A 27,439-nucleotide genomic window follows, 5' to 3' on the forward strand; every position below is an offset into this window, starting at 1 on the left:
GCCAGAATATTGCCAGCAGTCAGCTGACTAACTCTTGACATCACCTTCTTTCTGCTTTTGCAACACGTGCCGCTGATAACGCGCAAATAGGGCTACCATAGGAGAGGGAAGCATTATGCAAACGTAACTGTTAGCTCACTGCATATCTGCATTGCCACAAGACTCTAAAGGACCCTTTTGAAAAGGGCCCTTTAATGTTGTACCTTCCGGTCACTACACTTTGTGCTTTAATCTTCCACTTCATACAGTTTCCCAATATAACTAGCTTGTGCACGTTCAAACAGTTAAGACTTATGTCTAACGTTAAGTGTTACCTTCTTTTCAATAAAGAGAAGGGACAGATACTGTGAATCAGTGGGGAAAGGAAATGTCATTGAAGCATCCTGTGTTAAATGCCCATAATGACTGTAGGTTTTTTTGTCTTTAGGTGCGAGTGCCAAAGGGACCCACTGTCCCCAAACCTTTCAATCTGTCCCAGGGAAACAAAAGAAAACTTGAAGAAACCACATCAGAATATGTGTCCCTTGCTGAGCAGGTAGAAGCATTCCAAAAACGCACACCCTCTCGTTACCATTTAAGGAGCAGGAAATCTGATGAAGGTGAGCAGTCCTGGCTATGTCCAGCCAGGAGGCTGTCCACAGAGATGGTGGTAGAGCAAGAAAGTTTTTCTGGCAACTCTACTGAGCAAACAGTCCATGTCTGTTGCAGGCCTTGCCATTAACTGCTAGTTTCTGTGACTTGAATTTATAGGCCCAGTTCCAGGAAAGTTGGTGAAGGCTCGGCTTACAAACCCTAAAACACCAGTGCTTCTAACAAAGCAGCGCTTCAGACCTGTCACCTGCAAAACTACAGCAGAGTTAGAAGCAGAGGAAATGGAGAAAATTCAACAGTAAGTAAAGGTTTACTCTAGTCCTCCAAGAGGCAATTGTACCACACTGGAAATACCTTCCAGGTGCTAAAATATCACTTCTCAGGAATACCCTTTTTGCGTAAAAGAATGAGTAGCATAAAAACATTGAGATTCTTTTAGCTTGTGCATAATCCTATGGCTCTGACTGTAGGGATGTGAAAAGTAACCAATTTGTTTTGAAGAAAGTGCTCTTAAGAGAGCTGATCTTGGGTTGAGCATAGCTTATGATTAGTAAAGCAATCCCAATACAGCAGTACAGCCTGTGTACACTTCAAAACTCTCCTGTAAACAAAGCTTTGGATTTCCAAGAAGGCAATCCATAAGGTTTTCCTTAATATCTTGCTGTTTCAAAAGCAAAGGAGGAGTTGCTAACTAAAGCTGTGTGCTATGTAATGTGTGTGCATGGCACAACTGCTTCTGTACCTGACTGTTGCTCTTCTATGCTGTGAGAGAAGCCATTTGCTAGAAGCTGCATCTTGCCATGTACAATATGTCAGTGACTATCTCCACCTTTCCTGTGTAGGTACAAATTCAAAGCACGAGAACTTGATCCCAAAATCTTTGAGGGTGGACCACTCCTGCCCAAGAAACCTGCTGTGAAGGAACTCACGCAACCCATTGGCTTTGAGTTGGAAATAGAAAAAAGGATTCAGGAGCGTGAGAGTAAGAAGCAGCAGGAGGAAGAGCACTTTGAATTCCATTCCAGGCCATGTCCAACGAAAATCCTAGAGGACATTGTGGTAAGAAGTTTCATAATACCCAGACCTGGGAATTAGAACTAAGGTGGCAATTAGCTTCAAAATGTCCATAGCTATGTTGCATTATGTATTTAATAATCTTCAGTAAACATTGTCTGTCACTAGGTAAGAACCAGAATGAGCACGTACTGTGCTGTCGGGTTGTTTCTCTGTAGTGCTTTTTCTTGGCACTTAGGCTGGGGTAACTCCTAACTGGCTCTTCTGAACAGGGTGTTCCGGAGAAGAAAGTGCTTCCTGTTACGGTCCCCAAGTCTCCAGCCTTCACCTTGAAAAGCAGAACCCGAATGCCTGGCAGAGATGAAGAAAAGGTAACTACTGTTGTGAATGGGCTGTAGTCAAGCCTTCTGGTCCAACCACACTGACTGCCTTGGCCAGCCTGCCGTACTGCTGCCAGTTGGGTGTGATGGCCTGGTTTGGTTAGCCCCTTCCCTCCTGTTAGTCAGTTCCTCCAGTGGTCATCTTTCTCTGTGCCATTCCATTCTAACAATCTAGTTGCTGCTACTCATTTTACAGAAACTAAATTCTTATACAAAATGAAATAACTCAATTTAAACATGAGGGCACTGACTAGGGTTTCTGAGGTGTTGCTGCTATGAATGAGGAAAGTAAACTGCTTAGATTGTAAAGGACATTGCCCATCCCTATTCTGTTACTGAGACGGGCAGATATTGCACATGACCTTTCTTCTCCCCGCAGTCACTCTAGATCCCTGGAGGTTGGGAGCAGGATTCAGAATGCATCATGGCCTTCCTCCTTTCCCTCTTGCGAGGAGGATGTTAAAGAATTAGTCCAATTTGGACAAGTACTAGGAACTGATAGTTGTTTGGAAAGAGGAAGAACTTGCCTGTGGTTCAGGATGCCTGTAAATAAGTACTTTTTGGATTACTAATTTTTACAGTATTCAGAGTTTTTGCTTGACACTGTTGTTACCGTTATTAAAGGAACTCTAGGATTCATGGCTTTGTTTGGCTGGAGTTGTAGTCTTTCTACAAAAAACAAAAATCTGGTGCTGTGTCAGATCTTAATGCTAATATCCTTTTAGGAAAAAGAGGTGGTGCCTGTGATCAAAGCTAACCCAATGCCACATTATGGAGTGCCCTTCAAACCTAAAATGCCAGAGCAGAGGCACGTGGAAGTTTGCCCCTTCTCTTTCGATGCCCGTGACAGAGAGCGGCAAATACAAAAAGAGAAAAAAATAGAAGAATTGCAGAAGGAAGAGGTAAGAACTAAAAGCTACCTTGGGTTCCACTCCTTAAGTAAAAAAGGTGTGGTGGGACTTGCCTCTTGCTTTTGGCTGTTAAACTCCAAAGCTTCATGCCTCTGAGGAAAGGGCAAGAAATATTTCAAGTTGTTTCTTTCAGGTGCCAAAGTTCAAAGCACTACCTCTGCCTTACTTTGACCATGTTAAGCTTCCAGAAAAGAAGGTCAAAAACCCAACTCAGCCTGAACCGTTCAATCTGCAGATTGATGAACGGGGAGTTGCCAAGCTACAGAGCTGGAAACAGCAGGTAGGATGGGAAGGGTAGCAGGTATGAGCAGCCTTAAGGCAGCTAGTGGAGTTATGATTGACTTCAGGAAGTGTCCTGCTTGAGCTGAATCAGGATCTGAGTCCGAGAATGGATTATCCTGTCCTTGGCATGAGACTCGTGCTATGGGTTAAGGATTGGTGGACTGGGTTTTTTTTGCTCCCTTTATGGTAAGTGATGGGACTTAGCACAACTGCATGAACAGCTGTGGGGTATTTTCTAAGGAGCAACTATGTGCAGCTGGATTCCCTTGCTGACCATCTCTATGCTTGGGGACTTGTTAATGTATAGTTAATATAGTGCTTCTCTCATGTGAAGTCTGCAGTGGACACCTGAAATTTTCTTCAGGCTATTTTTAGCAAAAGTAACTGGCAGGTGACAAGTGACACAATTTTTTGGCTTTAATATAATTTGCTATGCAAATGACTTTAAGTCAACCTGTCTTTTCCAGTGTTGGGAGTGCTGAAGTCTGGGTGGGGACAGATGGTCTTTTTGTTATGCCTGGCACTTGATGGGCTGTCTTCTCTTGCAGCTTAAAGAAGACTTGAAAAGGCAGAAAGAGGCAGCATGTTTTAAAGCTCGTCCCAACACAGTGGTGTACCAGGAGCCTTTTGTGCCTAAAAAAGAAAATAAGCTGTTATCAGGTAGAGTTACAAGTCCTTGCTGCACAGGCTTGGCTGATAACTCAGAACTGGTGCAATTAAATGATGTTTAGATTGGCTGTTGCCTCTTCTTTATCAGCACAGCCAATAGTGCCTTGCACTTAATCAACTAATTCCCTAACAGCTTGTATCCCCAGGGAGCGGGGGAGTTTCCTCTCCACTGCCCCCCTGTCCTGCACTAACATGGCAGCTGTATTTAACAGCTATGCTACAATTGGCAGATGATTGATGCGTGCTAGCTTGGAATAAGGGTAAATAGTATGCAAGGAGCTCCCTGTACAGACAGCTGGCATTTCTGTAGCAGCTGTCAGTCTTTTCCTCCCATTTCTAATGAGATGAAGGCATCTACAGCTTAGGGTAGACTAAGCTTCATAGGGTATAGGACCAGCCAAAAACTTGTTTGTACTAACAATTGTGTGCTTGCTCCCTCCTAAAAGAACACCCATGATGGGGTAATGTCTGCATTAACGCTGGTCATGCTTGGGCGTAAGGTTTTCTCTTTTCCTGAAGCCTGGAGGTACCTACTAACTACCCTTGCAAGGTGAAGCGCTCCAGAGGGAGGCTTCCACCTGATGCTAATACTGCTCTGCTTTAACTGACTGTCTTTGCACCAATGTTATCTCCTCTATTTCTAAACTTAGAGAGCCTTTCTGGTTCCATAGTTCCTGAAAGCTTTGAGCTGGCAACAGAAAAAAGAGCTAAAGAGCGGCAAGAATTTGAAAAACGATTGGCAGCTATAGAAGCCGTAAGGGAGAGGCATCAAGAGCAGGTCAGACAGCAACAAGAGGAGCGTGAAAAGGAAGAAGTTGCTAAGCTAAGACAAGAACTGGTGAGTGAGTTATTTCTGAACAGGGGCCGTAAAATAACCCAAAGGGATGTGTAAATGTACTAAATGAGCTAATGTCAACATTGAGGTACATTAAGACTGTCTTTTCGAGTTTCCCTGTTGCAAACTGACTCCTCATTAACTTTACAGCTGGTCTTAAAAAAAAAAAAAAAAGAGGGGGGGATGCTCTACTTGGGTGACTGATTTTTGGAGCTGTACACATGTAGTCATTGGAACAGAGTGATCTGTGTAAAATCCACAACCCCAAAGTGTGCCGTGCATGTTCCTGGTGGCTCGCTCCAGCACCCTAGGCAGTGTGGTGGTCTTGTAGACAGACACCTGCCTTCATCCCACTGATGGCTCACCTGCAAGTTTCAGCCTCATCATAACTGCAACCATTTGCTTCATTTTGTCCTTGATTTTTTTAAATTATTTTTTTTTAACAGGTTCACAAGGCAAACCCTATACGCAAATACCGCAGTGTAGAAGTGAAGCCCAGTGATCAGCCGCTGACTACACCGAAGTCTCCCAACTTCTCGGATAGATTCCGGTGCTGATAGACATCCACGTGACAGTAGGAGGGACATCCTGTCACTCTCCACTCTCTTGATAGGCAGAGAGGGAACAATTGTTTTTACCTGACTGCTCAGTCTCAACTCCTACATTTGGTTCCATTATTATATTGAGTAGTTTAATGCCGACTGAGGCATGGTGTACAGGTAGTGCCATGTGGTCTCCATGGCCTTGCTTCACATCTAGACATCTTGTTCTCTAAAGACTAAACCAGGTTTTGATACTGCATACAAATATTGTGTACCTGAACTAAATAAAAATTCCCAATCTGATCGCTGTCACTTGCTAGTGGGCTGAATCCCTTTCCTGCAGAAGAGTTTTCGTAAAGGGCACTTGATGATCGTACAAGGATGTGTGCATCCTGGAAGAGCTGGTTTGTCTTTGTACATGTGAGTAGTGGTTTTAAGTGTCTGTTTCTTAGGCTTTCAGTCTGTATTAAGCTTGAATTGTGTTAAGTAATGTGAGGCTTCTGCAAGCCTGCATATTGCAGGTCTGACCTTTCTTGTTGATGTTTAGATGGGTGCTAATATGAATCTTGCCCACACTTTAAAGTAGTTCCCTGTGTATATTAGAGCATTAAACCTCCTGCTGTTTTATAGCTGAAGCCATTCTATTTGGGGAACCACTTAACTGGCAAATGACTTGTAAGCTGCCTCCCTGGCTCCTGCCAGCGCAGTTCTCTTGGCTAAAGACGCATCATCTCCTAGCCAGTCTAGCGCAGCTAGCAGAACTAAATATAGACCAAGTGCTCTAATATGCTGGAGGACAAAAATTCCAGCATTGGGAAGAGGTGATCAAATTTAGATTAAAATTTACAAAGAATGATTTCTTACCTTAGCATTGCGATACGATTTCTTACCTTGTAAGACTGTTTTAGGTCTTTCCCTGGACTTAACAAGAAAGATAACTTGCAAAGGCTGTGTGAGGGCAAGAAGGGGCTAGGGATACAACTACTCCAAATGATGCTCTCAGACACCTGAGACTCTCAGACATGTGTCTGTGTTGCTGTTACCTGTTCTGCTAACTCAGGTGATCGTGTGGTGCTGTTTCCTGAGCTGAAAAGGGACTTGCAAAAAAAGGCTGGCATGGCAGGTGACTGGAGCTGTGCTTGAAGCTGTTGGCAGAAAGGATGAGAGCAAGCTCTCTAGTTCAGGCTTGGAAATGCATAAAGCTCTTTGGGCTGGCTTGGCTTCTTATGGCTGTAATGATAAGGAGGCTTTGCCTCTCTCGTGTTTATGGGTCTCTTACCTTTATTGCTTGCTGGGACGCGTGTGAGCTGGGCTGCTCACTGCTCTTGTGGTGCTGTTTTGAACGGAAAAACATGGGAAACTTAGAATTAATGTGTCCAGGTAGGGCAAACTGTTTCTTGTTTGGGGGTTATGGCAAACGTTTGCTTTCATTTCTTCTGAATTTGGATACCATTGGAGAAGTATTCTTAGAGTGTGTGTCCTTTTACTCAGATTTTCATTTGGATGGAGAAGAGAGGGAGTTCAAACTTGTTAGGTGTTGGACTCCAGCCGAGGGGTATGGTAAGAGGTACTGATTGTCTCATTATCCTTGCCGAAGTGTATCAAGCAATTGCTAGTGTTTTACTCCTAATCCGAGAGAGATGACAGAGGCAGAAAGTCTTCAGAGAGCTAAATTTAAAGACAAACACTTATTGTACCCAAGGATGATGTTTCTGCAGGAATTCTCCTAAAAAGTGCAATGCTCAAGGGATATCATTGCAGAACAGCAGTTACAGCCAGCAGTGAGCAAGCATTTTGTATGGGTGTACTGAACTTCAGAGCTTCAAAAAGCACCAGCCTCAAACTTCTGCTGTGCTTGGATTAAAAGAGCGCAAGTCACCCCCACTGAAACATAAGGATTCTTTAAAAAAAAAAAAAGGTATTGTGCAGTTAATAACTGAGGAACTGGAGAACAAGGGGGTTTTAGGAAGCATTTTGGTCCTAAAGGATGAATGACCCTGTGACAGCATGGCCTCTTCAAAACAGTGAGCTAAGAGACAAGGCTCCTTTTTGCCAGAGGTTTCATCTTCTTCCTTTCTCTTGAGGATCTTTATGTGGCTGTGACAGAACTGGGCCCAAAAGCTTCACCCAGTCATATAGGATGGCTTCAGCTGCATTTTGCTGATGTTGCTGATAGCCCCACGTCGTTGAGCTGAGGATAACAGGGGAGTGTCAGCAGCAACAGCCTGGCCAAAAAAGCTGCTTGTCATAAGTAAATGACAGCCCTGCTGATGCACAATTTACAGGAATGACTGGAGCAAGAGGAACTTGTAAGCATCCTCTTCCTGGAAACTGCTCAGATCTGCATGGATCTGACCAAAGGCATGCAGATTTTCCCTCAGTCTGCCTTAACCTTATTTCTGCTGTAATGGAGCTGTTCCATGTGATCTGCTGGATGGGGACATGGCAGAACCTTGAATGTGCAGTCAAGGAAACTTCTGCTGCAGCATCCAGTGCCAGCCCCTCTAGAGCAGGCAGCATGTGGGCAGCAGGAGCAGCAAATATTTATGGTGAGTCAGAGGAAAGCCTGAATGATGATGAGCTGGGGAAGAATGTAAAGGCAAGCAAGGTAACAAGGCTGCTGAGCTGGAGCAGCTATCAATCCCTGAAGCATAGAGCAACTGGATTTCCGTGATGGCCCTACATGGCTTCTGCTTCAGACCTGAGGAAGGGTTTGTATGCCTCACAGCTTGTCAGTTTTTTCCCAGTGGTATCATTGGGTCTAATAAAAGATATTACCTCTTCCTGCAAACACGGCCTCTTATATTCCTCATACACTGCAAACTTAGTGAAAGGGAGCCTCGGGCTGCCATGCCCTATAAGGGTATCAGGTATTTGGCTGAGCTCTCTGGAGTCACCCAACAGATTCTCACAGGCTGGTGGGTTGTTAGTGTAACCTGCCCTCTTACTTAGGAGGAAAGTGGTGATGTGCTAGAAAAACTGCTCTAGTGTAGAAAATGTGTAAAAGATGGCTGTCCTGGAAGAGCTGAATGGGGGTCCAGCAAAGGCTTCAACAAGGAAACAAGAGCAGGTGATTTTCCCAGTAGAGTAGAAGTGGGAGGATAAAGTTACAGGAATCAAGCAGGAGACTGGGATTTAACCGAGTGCTGTTTGACCACATGCCTTTAGAGTCAGGGTAGGTTGACAAACTGATGTAAAATTCTTGCTGTGTGGATTTTGCAAAAACATTCTTATATTCAAGAACTCAAAACTCTTCACCTTTACGAGCGTGCCTTGGCAGCAAGTGGGGCTGGAAGGAGGGGTGACCAAGGAGAGCTGGAGCTGAGTACAAAGTCTTCCTCTGATGCATTTCTAGTTGAGTTATTACCAAAGTAATTTGCTGAACTCAGACTAGTGCTGGAACTAAAAGGCAGACAATGTTTTTCTGGACTTTTATGTTGAAAGGTAGCGAGAATTGCAACATCTTATTAGCTGGTGAATGAGATTCTCATGAAACGGCTTGATGATGCTCTTCAAATCACAGCTTTGCTTCTCACTGGCCTCTCTGCTGGGATATCTTGTTGGCTGCCAGCGTGGCCTGGCATGAAGCTGGCAAGGACAGCCTGCATGTGGACATGTCCTGGTGATATAGATCCATGGTTGGTGGTCCCTGGTGTTGCTGCTGGCAGCCACGTTGCTGTCCTTGAGCTGCTGCATAGCTCTGGAAGCTCTTTGGATGATGTTCGGACTGTTCTCCATCTTTCCCCATCACCTTGATGAGACCTGTCATGACGGCAGCTCATCTGGGGAAGTCCTGGGTGCTGATGGAAGCATTTAAGCTACTGACTGCGTGCCTGGGTTGGTCCTCACCGGGACAGGCAGGCTGGCTGGCTTGTGTTACAGTGGCATGGCTGGGATTCAGGTGGGGATGTTGTTCTTGCCTGCCCTGCTGCTCGATTTAGACAGGGTATAGGGTTTCCTGGAGAACGGGCAGGGCTTGGCTGTGCAGAGAGCCTCCCTTACCCGTGAAAAGCATAAAGGTTAAAGTGTGCTGCCGAAGTTGTGACAACCGCGTAGCTAGGGAACTGGCATGCTTGACGCTTTGCCAGATATCCCCAGGACAGGCTGTTTTCCAGCTGCAGCCAACGTAGACTCTGGCTTAAGTTCTTGAATGGGGAGGAAAAAACCTCACAGCCTGAGAACCCTTGGTGGTGGTTGGTTTGCTTCCGTGCTCTGCAGAGACCTGGACCACTGTGCTGCTCGTTGGGTTGTGGGTAAGGCATCCGAAATCCTGGTGTGCAGCAGCTATTGCCCTTCTTACAATACTGCAAATCATTCTTGCAAGGGGAGTGTTTTCAGCTTATTTCCCTTTGCCCACAAATGAATTTTGTCTTGTAATAGTGCCAAACCATGGGACTCTCATCCTTCACACACACCTCCTTTGGAGAACTATTTCCATGGCTCCACAGCACCTGCTTTCAGAGCTTTGCTGCTTCACCTTGTCCCAAGGCTTTGTGCCCGGACACCAACTCTGACTCTCAGTGTGTAAGACTGCAAGTGCCTAGGGAAGGCTGGCTGGCTTCCAGGCAGGTGCTTCTGCTCTCCTTGGAGAATTTTATCCCAGTTTCCACTGCACGAACTGGTCTGAGGGGGCTACAGGGCACAGCTGTAGTACATGGGTTCCAGCCCCCCTGTCCGGTGAGTGGATGTGCTCCTTCCACCTGGGGCTTGCCGGGAGGGTGTGGAGCTGAAGGCTGGCGGAGCAGTGGCAGCACGTGCCTGAAGTGACATTGGTGGCCTCCAGGTGCCTGGCAGCCCTCGGCCCGAGGAGGGGGGAGGTAATTCCAAACTGTATGATGGCGATGACAGTCGGAGTCCCCGCTGCCCGAGGCACGGCACCTAGCCAGTTATTTCTGCCGGTGTGCCCTGTGGAGGCTGAGTTGGGGGGATTCCCCCTTGCCATGGGAGCGGTGTCCGTGGTCCCAGAGAACTGTGGATGCTGGTGATGCTCCAACCTCTGCATGTACATGACAGCACTGGCACTGCCAGTTGGAGCCATGTGCCTGTTCCTGCGTGATCCCTCTTGGTTCTCATCCCATTCCAGGTCCTGCCTCTGATCTCGGGAAGAGGGAGGCTCTCCAGCATGGAGCCAGGCTCACGGAAGTCATGAGTCCAAGCTGTGAGGGGCAGAGTGGGAGAGCCCAGTGTCTGCTCAGGAGTCCCCCGGCTGCGTCCTGCTGAGCAAATGTTGCTCTTGCATTGAGGTGGTGCATGACGCCTGAGATGCTGCTGCCAAGGGGCTGCCGTTTTTGCTGTTAGGACTAACCAGGCCCTGGAGGAGGCAGCTCCCACCGTGAGTTTTGCTTTCTCCTTAGCGTAAACCTTGTCTGTGGGCTGCCTGTGTGGCAGGGCTGTGAGTCGCAGCTGGAGGCTGCAGCAGGGAAGGAGGTGGGAAGGCTCCCTCAGCCAGTGCTGCGATCGGGGCGAGCCATGACAGTGCCGGATTGCTCCCCTGCTCTCCAGCGACCACCCGAGGCCAGAGCAGCATCTCTGCCTTGGGCTTGGGCTGCTGCCAGCAGCAGGGGAAGGACACTGGGGGAGACACCTTTTGTTCCTCCCCTTCCACTGCTCGTTGGCAGTCTCCTCTCCGTCCCGTGTGATGCCCCAGGCCTTTGTGCTCCCCCGGTAGCTGCCTGAGGCCAGGGCATGGGCAGGCAGGACAGACAGCAGCACCTCTGGGACAGGGGGACAGCCGTGTCCCCATCCTGGCTTGTCTCGCTCTCAGTGCCACGTGTGAACCACAGCTCCTCTGGTAAAGCCTGACCCCAGTCCATGGTGTACAGAAGCTGGTGGCTTGTGGGAGCTGGGATTTGGCAACACGGAGCAGCGCTGTCCCTTCCCCTGCGTGGACAGCATTGCGTCCTCCTGGGAGGTGCTGCAGGTGAGCTGAGCACTGCTCTTGGGATGCTGCTGCTGCCTGTGTCGATGGCCTCGGCTCAGCTCAGCCACGTGTGAGTCCTATATGGGAGCAGCTGGGTTCGGTGTCTGCAGGACTTGAGCTCTTGTGGCTGTGGGATGGAAATCTCAGGAGCAGGGACCCGACTGTCAGCTGGCAGAGACTGAGGCTGGAGGAGCCTATGGTAATCTCAGCCTCCTCAGGTGTACCCAGCCAGCCTGGCCCGGGGGAGAGCCCTGCTCCCCCAGCAAGAACCAGCACTCAGACCTTCGCTGCGCTATCCTGCCTGGCTCCTGGCAGAGCTCGGCAGAGGAGCAGGGTGCCCCTGCCCGCGCCTGGCTGGGGTAGTGAGGAGTGATGGGGAGCGAGGCCAGGAGGATGCCTGGTATGGGGCAGCTCTAGGGGCAGCTGCCTGACCTCCAGCAGTCTCTGCCACCTCTTTTTCTCTCACTGTGAGCTGCTCTTCCTGCTTTATCTCCTGTCCCTGAGCCATGGCCTCCCCCCAAAGCAGCACCAGCTGTGGTTGAGGAGCTGAGCCCTTCCTCCTCCATCCTGCGCTGGCATTCCTGCTGTCCCAACATGATAAATGGATGTTCTGGGTTTTTAATAGTTGGTATTATTGGAGTGCTTTTGCCTGGTGGTGCTGGCCAGGGAGGGCTGGGTCCGGTTACCAGGGGTTCCTCCTGCAACCCCCCCCTCTGGCTGCCTCCACCCCCAGAAGAAACCCCCAGCAGCTGTCCGTGTGCTCTTGGTAAGCAAGGCTTTCCTCACCTTAAAGGTTCAAATTTTAAAGTAAACAGGGCTCTGCTGGGTGGGGGAAATGAAGCAGAAACCTGGCATAACCCTTGGGAAGCCATTGACTTCAGGACCCTTCATGGCTGTGCTGTACGTTTGCCTGGCTCCGCTCGTGGCCTCTGCAGCCCCTGGCACAGTGCAGCCCACCGTGCCCCTCTCCCCAGGGGTTTTCCATGCCTGGATTCAGCCCCACACAGTCTCTGAGGCTGTGCCCTGGGATGCAGCACCCCAGCACCATGCACTGCACCTTCAGCAGGGGCCACTGATGCCCACGCACAGCATGACCCCTCCAGCAGAAGCCCCCAGCTCCTTTGTTTCTCTCCCTGATCCCCCAAACATGTCATTTTGCAGGAAGTTGGGGTCTTTTAACTGGTTCCCGGAGGAGGTAAGTGACTGGTTCCCAGCTGCTGTCACTGTTCTTTGGGGGACCAGCAGTTGTGCCCAGAACCGGTGGTGCCATCGGGTGCCACAGTGTCCTCGTGGAGTGCAGCGTCCTTTGGAGATGCTCTCCCCAAGGGCTGGCACCAGTGGGCAGAGTCGGCCGCAGCTCAGTGGCATGGGGAGCTGGCATCATCACTGGCTGCTCCGGGCCACCATCCCTGTGGGGTGGCCACTAGCCACCTTGTATCACCCATGGGCCCCTTGGAACCACTTGGCCCACATCCAGCTCAGCCAGGCCACCCCCATGGGATGTTTTTGGGGTGCTGCTGTGGCTGGTGCCAGCCCTCCCTGCGGTGCCATGCTGGGGCAGGAGGCGGCTGAGTCCCCCTCCCCTGTGCCATGTCTGCGTGTCCCCGGCCCGCGGGGGACAGGGAAGAGTGGCGTGTCCTTTGAACGGGCTCCAGCAGTGACAGGTGCTGGGAAAGGCGAAGCGGGATGGCTCCTGCTGCTGTAAAGGATCCTCCTCTGCCTGCACTAATCCGGCTCCGTTACACCCGGGATAGAAGAGGCTGCTCCCTCCGGGCGCTGCCACAGTGCAGATGCTGCCCTCCTGACCGCCCTCTGTACCGGGACCCAGGTAAAGGGGCTGGGGGGGGTGGGGGTCCTCATGGGTGCCTGCTCAGGGCACAGCAGTGGGGGGTTCTGGGGAGAGCAGAGCCCCCAGCCCTGGGAGGAATGCCTCTGTCCCCATGGGCTCCCCATGCTGAGCTGCAGGATGCGGGACCACTTGGCTGGGAACCAACTGCCTATAGCTCCTGTCCCAGTAAGACTAGCAAGTGACTCCCCTGTTACTGGGATGGTTGCTGGTGGGTTTATTCTGGGGCTGGGCCGTCCCAGCCTCTGGACGGTTGTGCAGGCTGTGCAGGGGGGTGTTTTGGGACAGGATGAGGGGAGGTGGCCAGACAGGGATGGGCAGCGGAGCCTGGGGCAGAGCGAGGATTTGGGGAACGGGTGCTGGGCTGCAGGGGATGGGATAGCAGCTTGTGCTGGCAGCCTGTGCAGGTACGCTGGCGGATGCTGGGGCCGGGGGTCTGTGTGGCCCCTGAGCCGATGGGGCTCTGCCTGCTCGGCTGGACCCGCCTGTGCGGTTCGGGGTGGGCAGTGGTGAGGCCGTGCCAGGGATGCTCACCTCGCCTGATCCCTACCCCACCAGCCTGGGGCTGGAGCCGCCATCTCCTGCCCCACCATGGTGGGGGGAACGTGGCCTTAAACTGGCACCCCGGCTGCGCCACACAGGCCTGTTTGCGCGCCGGAGGCCCCGTGGCAGTGACAGGTGCCGGCATCACGCCATCGATCAGTCACCGCTGAGCAGATACAGGGGCACAATGGGATGGTGCAAGGGACCGGCGGCCACGTGGGACCCCTGGCTCGGTGCCACCGGCCGGGTGGCAGGGGCACGGCTCCCGGCTGGGTGACAGCAGCTCGCCCTTCTTCTTCTGCAGGAGCTGCCCGCGTCCCACCGTGCCCCTTGGCAGGGTGTCGGGTCTGGGGAGCCCTCAGCTTCTGTTTTCTTTCCTGCAGGAGACTCGCCAGACCGGGAGCACCGCAGGGCAGCCGCCTTCTGCCCGGAGAGTCCCCATGGAGCAGGGCGGTGGGATGGGCAGCGTGCCTGGTGCTGGGGGGGCCGGTGGCATGGCCCCTCCTGAAGCAGAGGGCAACGCAGCCCCAGCGGCCCCTCAGGTTGCCCAGCCCCAAGGGGGGACGGTGCCGGCTGCCGCTGGGGCGCAGGACGGAGGGCAGGCAGAGCCTGGGAAGGAAAAGGCTGCGGGAGAGGCCGGAGGAGGGAAGGCAGAGCCGGTGGGGCAGACGGCCCCGACTGTTCCAGAGCCCCAGGCTGGAGAGAAGGCAACGCCGGCAAAGGAGGCAGCTTCAGCTGCGCAGCACGATGGAGGGCAGGCAGCGGCCGTTGAGGAGAAGGTGCCGGCTGCTGCCGAGGCCCAGGATGGAGGCAAGGATGGGAAGGAAAAAGCTCCAGCTGCAGGAGAGCTCAAAGGAGGGAAGCCCCCTGTGGAAGGGAAGGCTCCAGCTGTAGGAGAGGCTCAGGACGGAGGGAAGCACAAGCCTAGGAAGGAGCAAGCCCCTGGCGGGTTAGAGGCTGGGGTTGGTGGGAAAGCAGAGCCCACAGAGAAGAAGGCTCCGGCTGCAGCGGAGGCTGAAGGAGGGAAGGCAAAACCCGCAAAGGAGACGGCCTTGGCTGCAGCAGCACAGGCTCAGAATGGAGGCAAAGAAGAGCCTGCAAAGGATAAAACCATGGCTGCCGCAAAGGAAAAGCTCCCAGTGGCTCCAAAGGCTCAGGATGGAGGGAAGAAAGCTGCAAAGGCAGAGAAAACCCCAGCTGATAAAAAGCCTGCAAAGGAGAAGACTCCAGCTACTGTAAAAGCTCAGGTTGGAGAGGATAAAGTGGCAAAGGCAGAAAAAGCCCCAGCTGCAAAAAAAGCTCAAGATGGAGGCAAAGAGGAGCCTGCAAAGGAGAAAGCCACGGAACCTGCAAAGGAGAAAGCTGCAGCTCCTGCAAAGGAGAAGGCCTTAGATGCTGCCAAGTCTCAGGATGGAGAGAAGGCAGCAGCAAAGGCAGAGAAAACCCCAGCTGCAGAAAAGGCTCAGGATGAAAGCAAAGAAAAGCCTGCGAAGGAGAAGGCTCCGGCGGCTGCGAAGGAGAAGGCTCCGGCGGCTGCGAAGGAGAAGGCTCCGGCGGCTGCGAAGGAGAAGGCTCCGGCGGCTGCGAAGGAGAAGGCTCCGGCGGCTGCGAAGGAGAAGGCTCCGGCGGCTGCGAAGGAGAAGGCTCCGGCGGCTGCGAAGGAGAAGGCTCCGGCGGCTGCGAAGGAGAAGGCTCCGGCGGCTGCGAAGGAGAAGGCTCCGGCGGCTGCGAAGGAGAAGGCTCCGGCGGCTGCGAAGGAGAAGGCTCCGGCGGCTGCGAAGGAGAAGGCTCCGGCGGCTGCGAAGGAGAAGGCTCCGGCGGCTGCGAAGGAGAAGGCTCCGGCGGCTGCGAAGGAGAAGGCTCCGGCGGCTGCGAAGGAGAAGGCTCCGGCGGCTGCGAAGGAGAAGGCTCCGGCGGCTGCGAAGGAGAAGGCTCCGGCGGCTGCGAAGGAGAAGGCTCCGGCGGCTGCGAAGGCTCAGGATGGAGGCAAGGAAGCCGCAAAGGTGGAGTCCCCCCCAGCTGCAGCAGAGGCTGGGGATGGAGGCAAGGAGCCCACAGAGGCAGCAGCCATGGCTGCTGCGAAGGCTCAGGGTGAAGGGGAGAAAGCGGCAAAGGCGATGGATAAGCAGCAGCAACCGAGGGGCCCCGAGCCCCCGCGCCCGGTGCTGCTACAGAGCCTGAGCTGCCCAGCCGCCTGCCAAAGGTACCTGCACCCTCCTGGGATGGGGTCCCCTCCCCTCGCTGCTCCCCGAGGAGCCTGGGGTCTCTCTGGGCAGAGGTGGGCGCCGGGCTCGGGGGGCTGCTGGCCGGGCTCTTCTCACCTCCTGCTCCTGCTTCCAGGGAGGAGCAGCCCTGGGCAGGGACGGCAGCAATGGAGATGATTCCAGAGGAGACCACAGCTGCGGAGCCAAGAGAGGGTCTGACGGAGCCTGGCCCTGCCCCATCAGCCCCAGGGGACCAGAAGCCCCCGGAGCCCCCCGGCCCCGCAGGGAGCCCTGGCACCCCCCAGGAGAGGACATTGCCCGGTGCCACAGGGCAGCCCCCGGATCCCACCGGGGCCACGGAACAGCCTGGCCCTGGGGGGCAACCGTCCTCGACAGAAGCAGAGCCACCCCCCAGCCCCTACCTCACCCCCGATTTTGGGAAGGAAGACCCTTTCGAGATACTGGGTAAGGCGGTGAGGTGCTTGCCTTATCCTCGCACCCCGGGACCCTCTGCGGGGCGGCAGCCCGGGGTCCCCCGTGGCTCTGCCCACTGCCTGTGCTGCCGGCTCATGCTCTTGGCTTGTCACCTGCCCGGTGGCCTTCGAGCTCCTGTTTCACTATAAACAGGGCTAAATGTGTCACGTCCCCTCCCCGGGCTGCTCCAGCCTGGCACAATCCCCGAGGCCGGGGCTGTCGTGGAGGAAGAGGAGCCCGGGGAGTGACAGCCACCGCCTGGCCGGTGGCAGGGGACAGCGTGTCCCCCCGTGTGTCCTGCACCGCTGTCCTTGCAGGGATGGCAGGGCTGGGGCTGGCCCCAGCTCGGGGGCGGTGGGGCTCCCTGCGAGGGTGGCCCAGGACCGGGTGCGTGGGGTGCGTCCTGGGAGGGCGAGTGGGATGTGGTGGCCCAGAGAGGGTGACACGCAGCAGCGTGGCCTGGAGAGGGCGACCACGACACGCGGGATGGTGGGGAGCGGGCAGGCAGCAGGGTGGGTGCCACGCAGCAGGGTGATGCTGCGGGCAGTGGCGAGGGACCCGTCAGGGGATGCTGCGTCCCCCCCCGGTGCAGTGGGCAGCCGGCAGACCCTGATTTGTAACCAGTCACTCGGCACCTGGCCGCATCCTGCACCCGCAAGGTTTGACTGGGCTGCGCTGCTGGGTGTGATCCCAGCCTGGGGAGCAGCTCCCCTTCTCACCCCAGCCCTCCTCTCTGGGCAGATGATGTCCCTCCACCGCCGGCGCCCTTCACGCACCGTATCGTCACCCTGCGGTCCGGCGACATCAGCTCCCAGTTCAACCTCAGCTCCAAGGACATCCTGGGAGGGTAAGGAGGGGTCCCAGGAGGGTCAAAGATGCCCAGCTTTCTTCTGGCACTGCCCCGAGCTGCCGTCCAGCCTTGGGCAACGGTTCTGGGTCAGTGGGACTTCTCTGGCCATGATGGGTCGGTGCCTCGGGCAGGATGGGTGCAGAGGGCAGTGGTGGGCAGTAAAGGGCAGCAATGTGGGGGTCTCCAGCAGCCTCATGGCTGATGGTGTTGGCGTCTCTCCCGCTTTCCCTCCCCAGGGGCAAGTTTGGCGAAGTCCACACGTGCACGGAGAAGCAGACAGGGCTCAAGCTGGCGGCCAAAGTGATCCGGAAACAGGGTGCCAAGGACAAGGTCTGACTGATGCTGGGGCAGGGGGGCTCCTCCTGGCCACAGTGCCACCAGCAAGTGGCATGGCCAAGGTGGTGGGTGGCAGCGTCGTGCCCAGTGTGTCCCTGGTGCTCTGACACAGCCTGTCCCCATGCTGGTGGCTTGGTCAGGGCTGACACCCTGCACTGCCGTGGGGCTCATTCTGCAGGAGATGGTGCTGCTGGAGATCGACGTGATGAACCAGCTGAACCACCGCAACCTCATCCAGCTCTATGATGCCATCGAGACACCCCGGGAGATCATCCTCTTCATGGAGTTGTGAGTGTCAGGGCAGTGCCGCGTGGGGCCTGATGCCTGGGTGAGAGGCAGTGTTGCAGGGGATGCTCCAGATGTGGAGCAGATGTGCCGGCCCCTCACCAAGCAGAAGCAGTTGGCCCCATGGAATGTCCCTCACCTTGCCTATTCCCTTTTGGGTACCTCCTCGTCTTGCACTGGCCTCGCAGGCAGTCTTGAGCTCTGCCTGGCTGAGACAGCATCTCTGTCCATCACGGCTGTGTTGAGATGACCCAAGTCCTTCCCACACAGCTCCTTTTCCCGCTGCTCGCTTGCTCCAGGGAGGCTGGGGCTGTGCTGGGGCAGTTCTGCTCTACAAACCCTAAGGGAGCTGGGGTGTCCTGGGGTGACCTGCCACCCCCATGCCTGCCTTGGGGAGGTGTGTTGAATCCCAGCATGTATCCATCCCACTGTGGCTCTGCTCAGCTTCTACACCAGCATCTTCACGGTGGGGCTGGGCCAGGGTCCCCGGGGTGGGCAGGGGGCTCTGCAGGAGGACGGCTCGAGGCAGGGAGCCCCGGGTGACCCTGCGGTCCGTCCCTACGCAGCGTGGAGGGCGGCGAGCTCTTCGAGCGGATCATCGACGATGACTACCACCTGACGGAGGTGGACTGCATGGTGTTCGTCCGGCAGATCTGTGAGGGCATCCGCTTCATGCACCACATGCGCGTCCTCCACCTCGACCTCAAGGTGCGGGGCCGGGGCTGATGGCAGGGGCCGGCCGCTGCTTGTGGGGATGGGGGACACCAGGGTGCGGGGGGCAGCGGGTGTTTGCAGGCACCGAAGTGGGGAGCGCTGTGTGCTGGCCCCAAGCCCTGCTGTGCCCGTGAGGACAGTGTGTCCCCAACACTGGCGAGCCGTGGGAGGGATGCCTGCGAGTCAGTACTGTGGTGCGGGTCAGCCACAGGACCCATGGGCTGCCAGACCCACACGCTGGGGATGTCCCCTCTCAGCGGTGGGGCAATGGTCTCCCTGTCCCCACAGCCCGAGAACATCCTCTGTGTTGCTGCCACCGGGCATATGGTGAAGATCATCGACTTTGGGCTGGCTCGAAGGTGCCGTCTTCCCCCGCCTCGGCTCCATCCCTTCTCCCGGTCTCCCTCCCACCCTTCAGCCCCATGAGCCCTCGAGGTGCTGGGGCACTCGGGACCCACTTTGGGCCACGGCTGCCAGTCCCGGCTCTCCCTGGCTGGCACGGGAGGGCTGGGGAGAGCAGTGCCTGCCGGCAGGGGGGCAGGGGTTTGGAGGAGCAGCCTGTCCCCCTCCTGCTGACTCGCCTGCCCCGGCCGCAGGTACAACCCCCAGGAGAAGCTGAAAGTGAACTTCGGCACCCCCGAATTCCTCTCCCCCGAGGTGGTCAACTATGAGCAGGTCTCCTACTCCACGGACATGTGGAGCATGGGCGTCATCACCTACATGCTGTACGTCAGGGCTGGGGGGGGCTTCCAGCACCGTGCCGGGACAGAGCTGCCCTGGGCATGGAGTCGTCCCTAAGCTGTACATGTGCTCCAGGCACCTGGCTGTTGGGTGGGCTGGTGGAGGGTGCTGGATGGGGAGATGGGCAGGTGGGGCTGGGGGACACTGAGCTGGGCTGGGGAGGGTCTGTACCTGCATCTGCAGGCAGGGAAAGGCTCAGCGCAGCTGCAGGCAGGAGCACGACGTGGTGCCAGCAGCTGCACACCACCTCCCGTCTCGGGGCCACTCTGCCTCGCTCCCTGGGACAGCCCTGGCCAGATTGTCTCCGTTCTGGGGGATTTGGGAGGTGCCGCAGCCTGAGGGCACCCGGCTCCTCACCCCACTGTGCCCCCAGGCTCAGCGGCCTCTCCCCCTTCTTGGGTGACAATGACACCGAGACACTCAACAACGTCCTGGCTGCCAACTGGTACTTCGATGAGGAGACCTTCGAGAGCGTCTCCGATGAGGCCAAGGACTTTGTCTCAAACCTCATCATCAAGGAGAAGAGGTGCGAGGCTGGCAGCAGCCATGGGGGTCCGGGGGTGGGCATCCCCAGAGCTGCCCGCTCAGCACCTGGGTACTACGCGCTGCCCTCTGCACCGGGACCAGCAGCATCCCCTGATGTCCTGTACCAAATGAGCCTGACGGGGCCCTGCCCTGGCTGCTAGCTGTCCCCAGCAGAGCCCCGTGTCCCTCCAGGGTCACCTGCCCCAAGCAAGGCACGCTGGACCACTCGGGCTCCTGCCCAGCCCCACTGGTCCCTGGGCACATCCCTCCGTCTGGTTCGTCCCTGCAAGTTTCTGGGGTTTTGGGGCTCCTGGGCGGCTGGAGAAGGGGGTGATTGGGGGAGAGGGGCTCGAGCAGGGGTGACCCAGGCTCCTCTCACCCCCAGTGGCCGGATGAGCGCTGGCCAGTGCCTGCAGCATCCCTGGCTCAACAACCTGGCAGAAAAGGCCAAGCGCTGCAACCGCCGGCTCAAGTCCCAGGTGCTGCTCAAGAAATACGTCATGCGGCGGCGCTGGAAGGTGCGGGGTGCCAGTGTGGGGAAGAGGGTCAATGCCATCTGGGGGAGCTGGTGGGGGGGGCTGCCAGTCTCTGCCTGTTCTGGTGGATGGCATCTGGGACGTGGAGGATGGCTTTGTCTTGTCGTGCTGCTGGCAGCTGGGGCACAAGGGTTGGGAACCCCTGAGCCTGCAGGAGGGGCTCCCCAGCAGCAGGGTCTTTGCATGGGTGCCCCCAAGCTGGGGTCCCCCTCAAGCATAGGTCCTGTCGTGGTAGTCTCCCCGAACTGATCCCAAGAGCACCTTTTAGGGGCAGGAGTGGCATCAGGACAGAATGTAGGGAATGATCCTCAGCATCAGCCCTGCCCCTTCCCCTACCCAGCGCTCCCCTCCCACACAACCCAGCTGAATGGGTGCCGGGGCAGATGCCCACTCCCCAGCCCAGCTCCTCACCAGCCCCGGGAGCGGGGTCTCTGGCTCAGCCTCTGGAGCCGCAGCCCTCGCGGTATGATGAGCATCTCTCCTATTCCCCCTTTACAGAAAAACTTCATCGGGGTGTGTGCAGCCAACCGCTTCAAGAAGATCACCAGCTCGGGGTCGCTGACAGCACTGGGCGTCTGAGCAGGGGCTCCCGGTGGGAGCCCGAGCCTCGTGTGAGCCGAGGCCAGAGAGGAACTGCTTGAGAGAGTCCCACGTCAGTCTTGCTTCTGGATGGCAGCAGGACCTCGCTGGGCTCCTCGCTTCGCACCTTGGGGGGCCAGAGGCTGGAGCCACGCAGCCCCCTCCCTGCCCGTGCTGCCGCCAGATGGCTGCTCTGGACCCCGCTGCGGCACGCCGCTGCACCCCTGCTCCGTGCCCCCCGCCACCGCGGGTGCTGCTCTGCCGCGTCCCTTGGGGCTGCGCCCTGCCTTGGCACCCAGCGGCTGCGGGACTGCTCGGGGGGGCCGGGACCCCACTGGGCTCTGCGCCCGCACCCGCCGCTTCGGAGCCGCTCTGCCGAGCTTATCTCGCCCTGTGCCGCATTTCTGCGCCGGGGACCTGCTGCTGGGGATGCCGGCAGCACCTTCCTGGGCTCCTGGGGCTCCAGCCCTCCCCGTTCCCATTGAGCCAATGTTCCCATGTGGATTTCCTCAGACTGCGAGGCCGCTCCTGAGTGCTGGTTTCCAATCTCATCCCTGGCCCAGCTGTGCGATGCCTGACCTGCAGCATCTCTGCTCCGCTCCTCCTTCCTTCTCATGGCCCTGGAGGAGAAATTCCGGCCCGGTGCGAGTGCCGCTGCCTGGGCCGCCCTGCGCGCTTGCCGCTACCTTGGACCCAAGACTTGCGCGCTCTGCCTGTAAATGCTGCAACCCTGCCCTGCCTTCGCTGTCGCTGGAGCCTGAGCTGCCCGACCTCCCTTCCCAGCGCTGTGGCTTGGCGCGGGGATGCCGGAGGGCAGGCGTGGACCCTCACCCTGGCGCTTTGGCACCGGAGCCGGGGCCGAAGCGCCTCCTCCCTGGCCGGCTGGGCGTGCGGGAGTGGAGCTGGCCCCGAGCTGCTGCTCACACAGGAAGGGAGGAAGCGGAGAGCACGCTTCCAGCAGTGTCCCCAGCTGGGAGCCAGCGAGGGAAGAAGGAGGCTTTGTGTTCCTCCTGCCCTCCCTGCCCTTCGGCTCTGCCAGCGGGGGAAAAAACACAACCTCTGCTTCACCCGTCCCCGCCAGATCAAGATGAGCGAGGCGTCCTAATGCAGAGCAGCTGGACCGCGCTCCCCCGCTCCCGCGAGCATCGCTCCAGCCCCGACCACCAACACACAGGAACTGCTGCTCGGCGGCTGCGGCCGCCAGCTCCCCCCGCTACACGCGGGGGCTCCCCAGGACCGGCCGCACCGTGGGAGGCGGGTGCTGCCCCCGCTCCTCCACCTCGCCCCGACCCCCTTCCCCTCTGCCTGTGCCCCTCGGGGGTCCCCGATGCTGCCGGAGGATGGGCAACCCCTGGGCTTTGCAGCTTCCAGCCTTGTCCGCTGCAGGAGGGGATGGGAGGCTGGTGGGGGGTCCCGGGCTCCCCCTGCTCTCCAGCTTTGGCTTTCGCTGTGGCCGAGCCCCCCCGAGCCAGGGCTGTGTGCTTGCTCTGGGGCCGTCTGTACCCTCTGCGCCTGCTGGAAAAACCCTGGGGAGAGATGGGGGGAGGCACCGGCCCCCCAGCCCCACCAGCTGCAGCAGGTGAAGGGGCTTCAGGTTTGTCCCCACCAGGCAGGGGCTGTGGCTCGCAGCGCCCAGCCTAATGCCCGAGTCCTGCCCGGCTCTCGGCTTCTTGTAAATAAATGTACAGGTCTGCCCGCAGCCTGCGCCTGGCCTGCTCCCCCCGGCCCCCTCCCTCGGCCGCTCTTCCTGCCTGTGTGGGCCGTGCAGCCGCAGTCTGAGGGCTGCAGATAAGCGAGGAGGGGATGGGAAGCAGCGTCTCATCCCCAGGGTAGAGGGGACAGAGAGGGGCCCTGGCTGTGCCGGGGATGGGGACCACCTGGTGCATCCTAGGCGGGGCTGCGGAGCCCACAGTGCCAAGGGGTTCTGCTCTCTGCCCCCCGTGGCCGTGCAGCAGCAACCGGCTCTGAGCATCGCAGGGTGCTGGGGAAACGAGGGAGGGATGGATGGATGGTCACAGACTGTCCTCACAGCTTCAGCATCTGCCAGAGTGGGGTGGGATGCCCAGACAAGGGCTGGTGGGTGGTTGGTGCCCCTCTGCCCGGTGGGGCTGCGGCTGGTCCCGAAGAGGTTAAGGCTGCCCGGGCTGGACGCCGGCTCCCGCCGCGGGCGTCCCTCCCAGCCGCTTCCTGCCGGCAGCCTTTGACCGGTTCCTGTCGGTGACCACCCTGCGGGCCTGGAAGCCAGCGCGGCCCCATCTGGTTTGAGTTACGCTCCGTGGCGGTGACGTCTCCTTCCTGTCTGGCCCCAGGAGCTGTGTGTTGCCCTGGCCCCGGCGAGCCACGGGGGGCTGCAGGGCCCCGCCATGGGGTGGCCCATGGGGCTCCCGGCCGGACCGTCGCCCCCGGACTCTCCTGGTGCCCTGAGCCGCTCCAGAGGATCGGTTCCTGGACGCAGCCCTGCGTGCGCACAGCTGCGGCACGGGGACGCGCGGGCATCGGCACGTCCTGGTGCCCCAAGCCCAGGGTGGGGGACCCCCATCCCACAGCCCAGTTTGGCTTCTCCAGCACCCTCCTCTCCTGCCCTGGGACCCCACAGGGACACCCATGGCACCTCCATCGGAACCAGCACCTGTGGGAGCAGCCGTGGCCCCATCCTGCGCTCCTGGCCGAGGGGCAGAACAGGGCTCGGGAGCCCCCCAAGCCCTGGGGAGGGGACCAGTCCTGCTGGGGCCGGTGACAGGACTGGTCCTAGTCCAGCACAGGCCGTGGCAGCCAGCACCATCCCTCCTGAAGGGGATCCTCGTCAGTCCCACGGACGCACGGCGCGGTCAGGGCTGGGTGCGCGTGTGTCTACAGCATCCGTCCCTGGAGCTCTTAGGCAGAGCAGCACCCTTTCCCCATCCTTACCTGCACCCCATCCCTGTGGCACCCACCCTGCCTGCACAAGCAAGGAAGGGCAGGAATGGGAGCAGGCAGACCTCCTGCACCGGCACCCGGCAGCACCGCCGGCAGCGGCAGCAGGTTTGCCCCGTGACCGGGTGCAGCCCAGTTCCTGGCCATGGCACGGCCCATGCCGGGCGCGGGTGAGCGGGCTGGGGGCCAGGCCACCCACCGCGAGCTGGGAGCGAGCCGGGGAGGAGGCAGGGCAGGGAAAGCGGCGGGCCCACGGCCGGGAGCTGGGGCGGGCGCGGAGAAGGGGAGAACACTGGGAGAACGGATGGCCGTGGTCTGCATGCCCGGGGAGGCGCAGGGAGCCGGGGCTCTGCGGGACGGGGGTCCCCATCCCCGGGGGCTGCAGCTTGGGCGGTGGGCAACGGCACGCGCCACGCGATGCCGCGCCGGTCCCAGCACGGGGACGCCAGCCCGGGATGCCGCGTGGGGGTCGGGGCCGTGCATTCCCAGGCGGTGGCGGCGAGAGCCAGGGTGGGCGATGGGCCCGGCCACGCTGCGTGGGAACCAGACGGCCCCTGGGCACGGCTGCGGCGCTCGCTTCCTCCCGCGCCCCCGGGGGACCGTGCGAAGGAGGGGGCTGAGGTCAGCCGCGCTCGCCGCCGGCCGCTCCGGAGACGCCAGCATGATGTAGACGCTCAAATATTGTTTTCCACTGGGGAGGGGAAAAAAAAAAAACAACACCCAGGGAGAAAAAAGAGGCCCAGGGCTGAGCGGCCATCCCTGATGACGAAGGGCAGTTCCCCCGCTGCCCTGCCCCGGACTGGGACACAGCCATGGCCCAGCAGCAGCCATCTGGGGGCTGATAATGGGGCTGACGTGGCCACGTTGCTCTCTGTCCCCGAGTGACGCCAGCTCTGCCTCTCGGTGCCAGCACGGCCCCTGCAGAGACCCTGGGACTGGCCGAGCTGGGGTCCCGCTGGTCTTGGGGGGCTCTGCCACAAACCTGCTCCCCAGCAGCGGTGTGGAGACCCCCCACCAGCCTGGCATCCTCCCACTGTGCCCACCCTGGGGCTGGCTGTGCCGTGGGGTCCGGGCATTATTGCTCCTGGGGTCCCCCCTGTCCCAGCCTGGGGTGGGCAGGTCGGGGACATGGGCACGGGCACAGCCCCCCGCTTTGCCAGCATCGCTCTGGCCCCCCTCCAGCGCTGCAGACATGCTGGCCCGGCTGTGCCAGCGTGCCTGGGACAGGGCTGGCAGCCAGGCCCCAGCCCGGGGCTGTGTGCGGACCCCCGCCTGCTCCAGTGTCCCCCCAGCCCAGCCAGCCGGGGCAAGTCCCCCGTGCCCAGCCCGGTGCCAGCAGCGGTGACTCAGCCGGTGCCTCCTCACCGGCAGCCGCCCGGCGTGATTCAGGTCGGAGGAATCTGCTTTCCTAGACCGTTCCCATCACAGCCGCAGCCCCTGGCACAGCCCGGCTCCAGGGGGTGCCCTGGCTTCGGGGTGTCTGCAGAGCCCTGGTGGGACCCCAGCCAGGCACCGGCACAGCCCCGAGCAGGGACAGAGAGGGGAGGGAGCCCTGTCCCCCCCAAAGCAGAGCACCCACAGACTCTGCCACCTCCCCCCCGACGTCTCTCTGGGGCCATGCGTGTGCGTGAGTGGGGCCACGCGTTGAGGCTGGCGTCGGTTGTGCCATGCGTGGCACCCGGGGCGAAGCCAGGCATTTTGAGCGGTCCCAGGCGCAGGGAGGCAGCAGCAGGGCTCCGCGGGGGCTCGGTCCTGCCACAGCACGTCCCCCCTGCCCTTCATGGACAAGATTCCCTCCTGCTACCCCGGGATGGGGCTTCGGGGGCTCCTGGCCCAGCGTTGCAGCAGGACCTTGTCCCCAGCATCTCCCAGGGATGCAGGACCTTGTCCCCAGCATCTCCCAGGGATGCAGGACCTGGACGCGGGTGCCCTGACCCTGGCCATGTCCCGTCCCCCCGTAACCTCACCGTTCAGCCGGTGATCGCCGGTGGGGATGGGGGCTGCACCGGGTGGCCTCGGGGATGCATGTCCCCCAGCCAGCACCAGGGCTGGGGCAAAGGGTCCCCAGCTCACCCCTGCCCACCCCGAGCGGGGCGCAGAGACCACAGAGGCAGCGTTGGGGAACGTGCTTTATTCGGGGCCGGGGGCGTCCCGGGGTGGACCAGTCCCTCACTCGAAGAAGAACATGCCGGGTGTCCGGTAGAGGCAAGGGGGCAGCCCCAGGGGGTAGCCGTTGCCCCCCTGCAGCGGGATCGCGCCCCCCGGCCCCCACGGCTCCTTCTGCTCGCCCGCCCGCGGCCCCGCGGCCCCGAAGGGTGCCTGGCGAGGGGTGGCGGGGGCCGGGGGGGCCGCGGCCAGGAGATGCTCCAGCGCCGTGCCGCACGGCCGCTCCTTCACGCAGAAGCTCAGCGCCTGCACCCGGCACTGGTAGCTGCCACCCAGCGCCTCGGGCCCCGACCGGCTGAAGGAGCCAAAAACGGGCAGGGGGGGCTGCGCGTAGCCCTCCCCTTCTAGGAAGCAGGACGGGGGGGGCTTGCCCGTGCCCAGGAGGGTACCGGGGAACGCGGGGGGCACCTGCCCAAAGGGCTGGCCTGGCCCCAGCCCGGGGGCGGCCGGCTCCTCGCCTTCCAGCTGCCCCGGGGGGCTGCCTGGGGGGGCCGGGGAGTCCTGCGGGGGGTCCCTGGGCTGGGCGGGCAGCAGGGTGGGCAGCAGGGCAGGGTGAGGCGGCGGGCGCTCGCCGGGCAGCGGGTACTGACCTGGCCGGGGCAGTTGCAGCGCCGCCGGGAGCCCCCCGAAGACAGTCTCCTTGGGCGGGCGGCTCTCCGGCGGGGCGAAGAACGGCCCCTTGGGCTGCGGCGCGTCCGGCAGGTACAGGCACGGCTGCCTGGCCTTGGGCGGTTGCCGCCGGGCGCAGGGTTCGGCGCACCCCGGCGCCCCGGCACCTTCGGGCAGCGCCGTGGGGCTCGGCAGGCGCCCCGTGGCCGCCGGCGAAGCGTAGCCCCCCTCCGCCTTCCCTTCCTCGGGCAGCGGGGCGGCTGGCTGCCCCTGCGCCCGGTGCCTGGGGGGCTTCCTGCGCCCCTCGTCCCCCTGGGTGCCCGGCGCGTCCCGGAGGCCCCTCTTCCTGGTGAAGCGCCGGCGGCGCCGCAAGAAGCTGCCGTTCTCGAACATGTTGTAGCAGTCGGGGTCGAGCGTCCAGTAGTTGCCCTTGCCGGGCTTCTTGTCGTCGCGGGGCACCTTGACGAAGCACTCGTTAAGGGAGAGGTTGTGGCGGATGCTGTTCTGCCAGCCCTGCTTGTTCTCGCGGTAGAAGGTGAAGCGGCCCATGATGTAGCGGTAGATGCCGCTGAGCGTGATGCGCTTCTCGGGCGCGCTCTGGATGGCCATGGTGATGAGGGCGATGTAGCTGTAGGGTGGCTTGGTGGCCTCGGGGCCGGGGAAGGAGCCGCCGGCCGGCTCGGGGGCCGGTGGACCGCGTAGCGCCGCGTCGCCGACGGGGAGGTCCGGCTGCATCCTCCCGGCCAGCCGCAGCCCTCCCGTGCCGCCGCCGCTCCCGCTCTGCCGCACGGCCCCGGCACGGCCCCGTTAAAACCCGCCAGCGGCCCAACCTCCCGCGGCCGGCCGGCGAGGGGGCGGCGGGCCCCTCCTCTGCGGGGCCGCCCAGGGCGGAGCGGGGCTCTGCCGTCCAGCGCTGGTCCCTGCGGACGGACGGACGGACACGCCGCCAAGGCCTGCGGCCAGCAGCCGGCGGC

General features: G+C 59.3%; 3 protein-coding genes across 12 annotated transcripts in view; 2 read left to right on the top strand and 1 right to left on the bottom strand.

The window, feature by feature from the left end:
- TPX2 (TPX2 microtubule nucleation factor) overlaps positions 1 to 5,792 on the top strand; it is a 15,787-nt gene extending 9,995 nt beyond the window's left edge. For 5 of the 6 annotated variants that reach the window (XM_075022052.1, XM_075022046.1, XM_075022035.1 and 2 more), the window contains exons 9-17: positions 428 to 599; positions 751 to 889; positions 1,434 to 1,650; positions 1,878 to 1,976; positions 2,711 to 2,887; positions 3,030 to 3,176; positions 3,727 to 3,838; positions 4,498 to 4,685; positions 5,129 to 5,792. In XM_075022052.1, coding sequence (XP_074878153.1) covers positions 428 to 599; positions 751 to 889; positions 1,434 to 1,650; positions 1,878 to 1,976; positions 2,711 to 2,887; positions 3,030 to 3,176; positions 3,727 to 3,838; positions 4,498 to 4,685; positions 5,129 to 5,239 — 1,362 coding nt within the window. In that variant the 3' untranslated portion in view covers positions 5,240 to 5,792. The remainder of the gene's footprint in view (positions 1 to 427; positions 600 to 750; positions 890 to 1,433; positions 1,651 to 1,877; positions 1,977 to 2,710; positions 2,888 to 3,029; positions 3,177 to 3,726; positions 3,839 to 4,497; positions 4,686 to 5,128) is intronic. The other variant, XM_075022060.1, reaches the window with a different exon arrangement.
- Positions 5,793 to 9,381: 3,589 nt separating this feature from the next.
- Positions 9,382 to 20,835, top strand: MYLK2 (myosin light chain kinase 2). Of its 5 annotated transcripts, XM_075022080.1 has the most exons (15): positions 9,382 to 9,477; positions 9,605 to 9,901; positions 10,308 to 10,556; positions 10,989 to 12,972; positions 13,917 to 15,736; positions 15,874 to 16,202; positions 16,953 to 17,058; positions 17,298 to 17,391; positions 17,576 to 17,685; positions 18,249 to 18,390; positions 18,685 to 18,755; positions 18,993 to 19,121; positions 19,511 to 19,663; positions 20,048 to 20,180; positions 20,697 to 20,835. In XM_075022080.1, exons 5-15 carry the CDS (start codon positions 13,974 to 13,976, stop codon positions 20,775 to 20,777), a joined length of 3,111 nt encoding a protein of 1,036 aa, XP_074878181.1. In that variant the 5' UTR covers positions 9,382 to 9,477; positions 9,605 to 9,901; positions 10,308 to 10,556; positions 10,989 to 12,972; positions 13,917 to 13,973; the 3' UTR covers positions 20,778 to 20,835. The 5 variants fall into 5 exon arrangements, with proteins under 5 accessions (XP_074878181.1, XP_074878177.1, XP_074878194.1 ...); XM_075022076.1 differs by having other exon boundaries at positions 10,308 to 12,972; XM_075022093.1 differs by lacking the exon at positions 9,605 to 9,901 and having other exon boundaries at positions 9,417 to 9,477; positions 10,308 to 12,972.
- A 4,977-nt stretch (positions 20,836 to 25,812) lies between these two features.
- FOXS1 (forkhead box S1) lies at positions 25,813 to 27,260 on the bottom strand. Its single transcript, XM_075022623.1, has one exon. The coding sequence runs from the start codon at positions 27,198 to 27,200 to the stop codon at positions 25,860 to 25,862; it is 1,341 nt and encodes a 446-aa protein (XP_074878724.1). The 5' UTR covers positions 27,201 to 27,260; the 3' UTR covers positions 25,813 to 25,859.
- Positions 27,261 to 27,439: the final 179 nt, after the last annotated feature.

Source organism: Buteo buteo, chromosome 2 (assembly GCF_964188355.1).
Source record: "Buteo buteo chromosome 2, bButBut1.hap1.1, whole genome shotgun sequence".
NCBI lineage: Eukaryota > Metazoa > Chordata > Aves > Accipitriformes > Accipitridae > Buteo > Buteo buteo.

Excerpts from the sequence above, each read along its gene's own strand:
- FOXS1 (XM_075022623.1), bottom strand. The coding sequence starts at position 27,200 with ATGCAGCCGGACCTCCCCGTCGGCGACGCGGCGCTACGCGGTCCACCG.
- MYLK2 (XM_075022076.1), top strand. The coding sequence starts at position 13,974 with ATGGAGCAGGGCGGTGGGATGGGCAGCGTGCCTGGTGCTGGGGGGGCC. Across the intron at positions 16,203-16,952 it reads AGACCCTTTCGAGATACTGG|ATGATGTCCCTCCACCGCCG; the intron begins GTAAGGCGGTGA and ends CTCTCTGGGCAG. Across the intron at positions 20,181-20,696 it reads TCATGCGGCGGCGCTGGAAG|AAAAACTTCATCGGGGTGTG; the intron begins GTGCGGGGTGCC and ends CCCCCTTTACAG.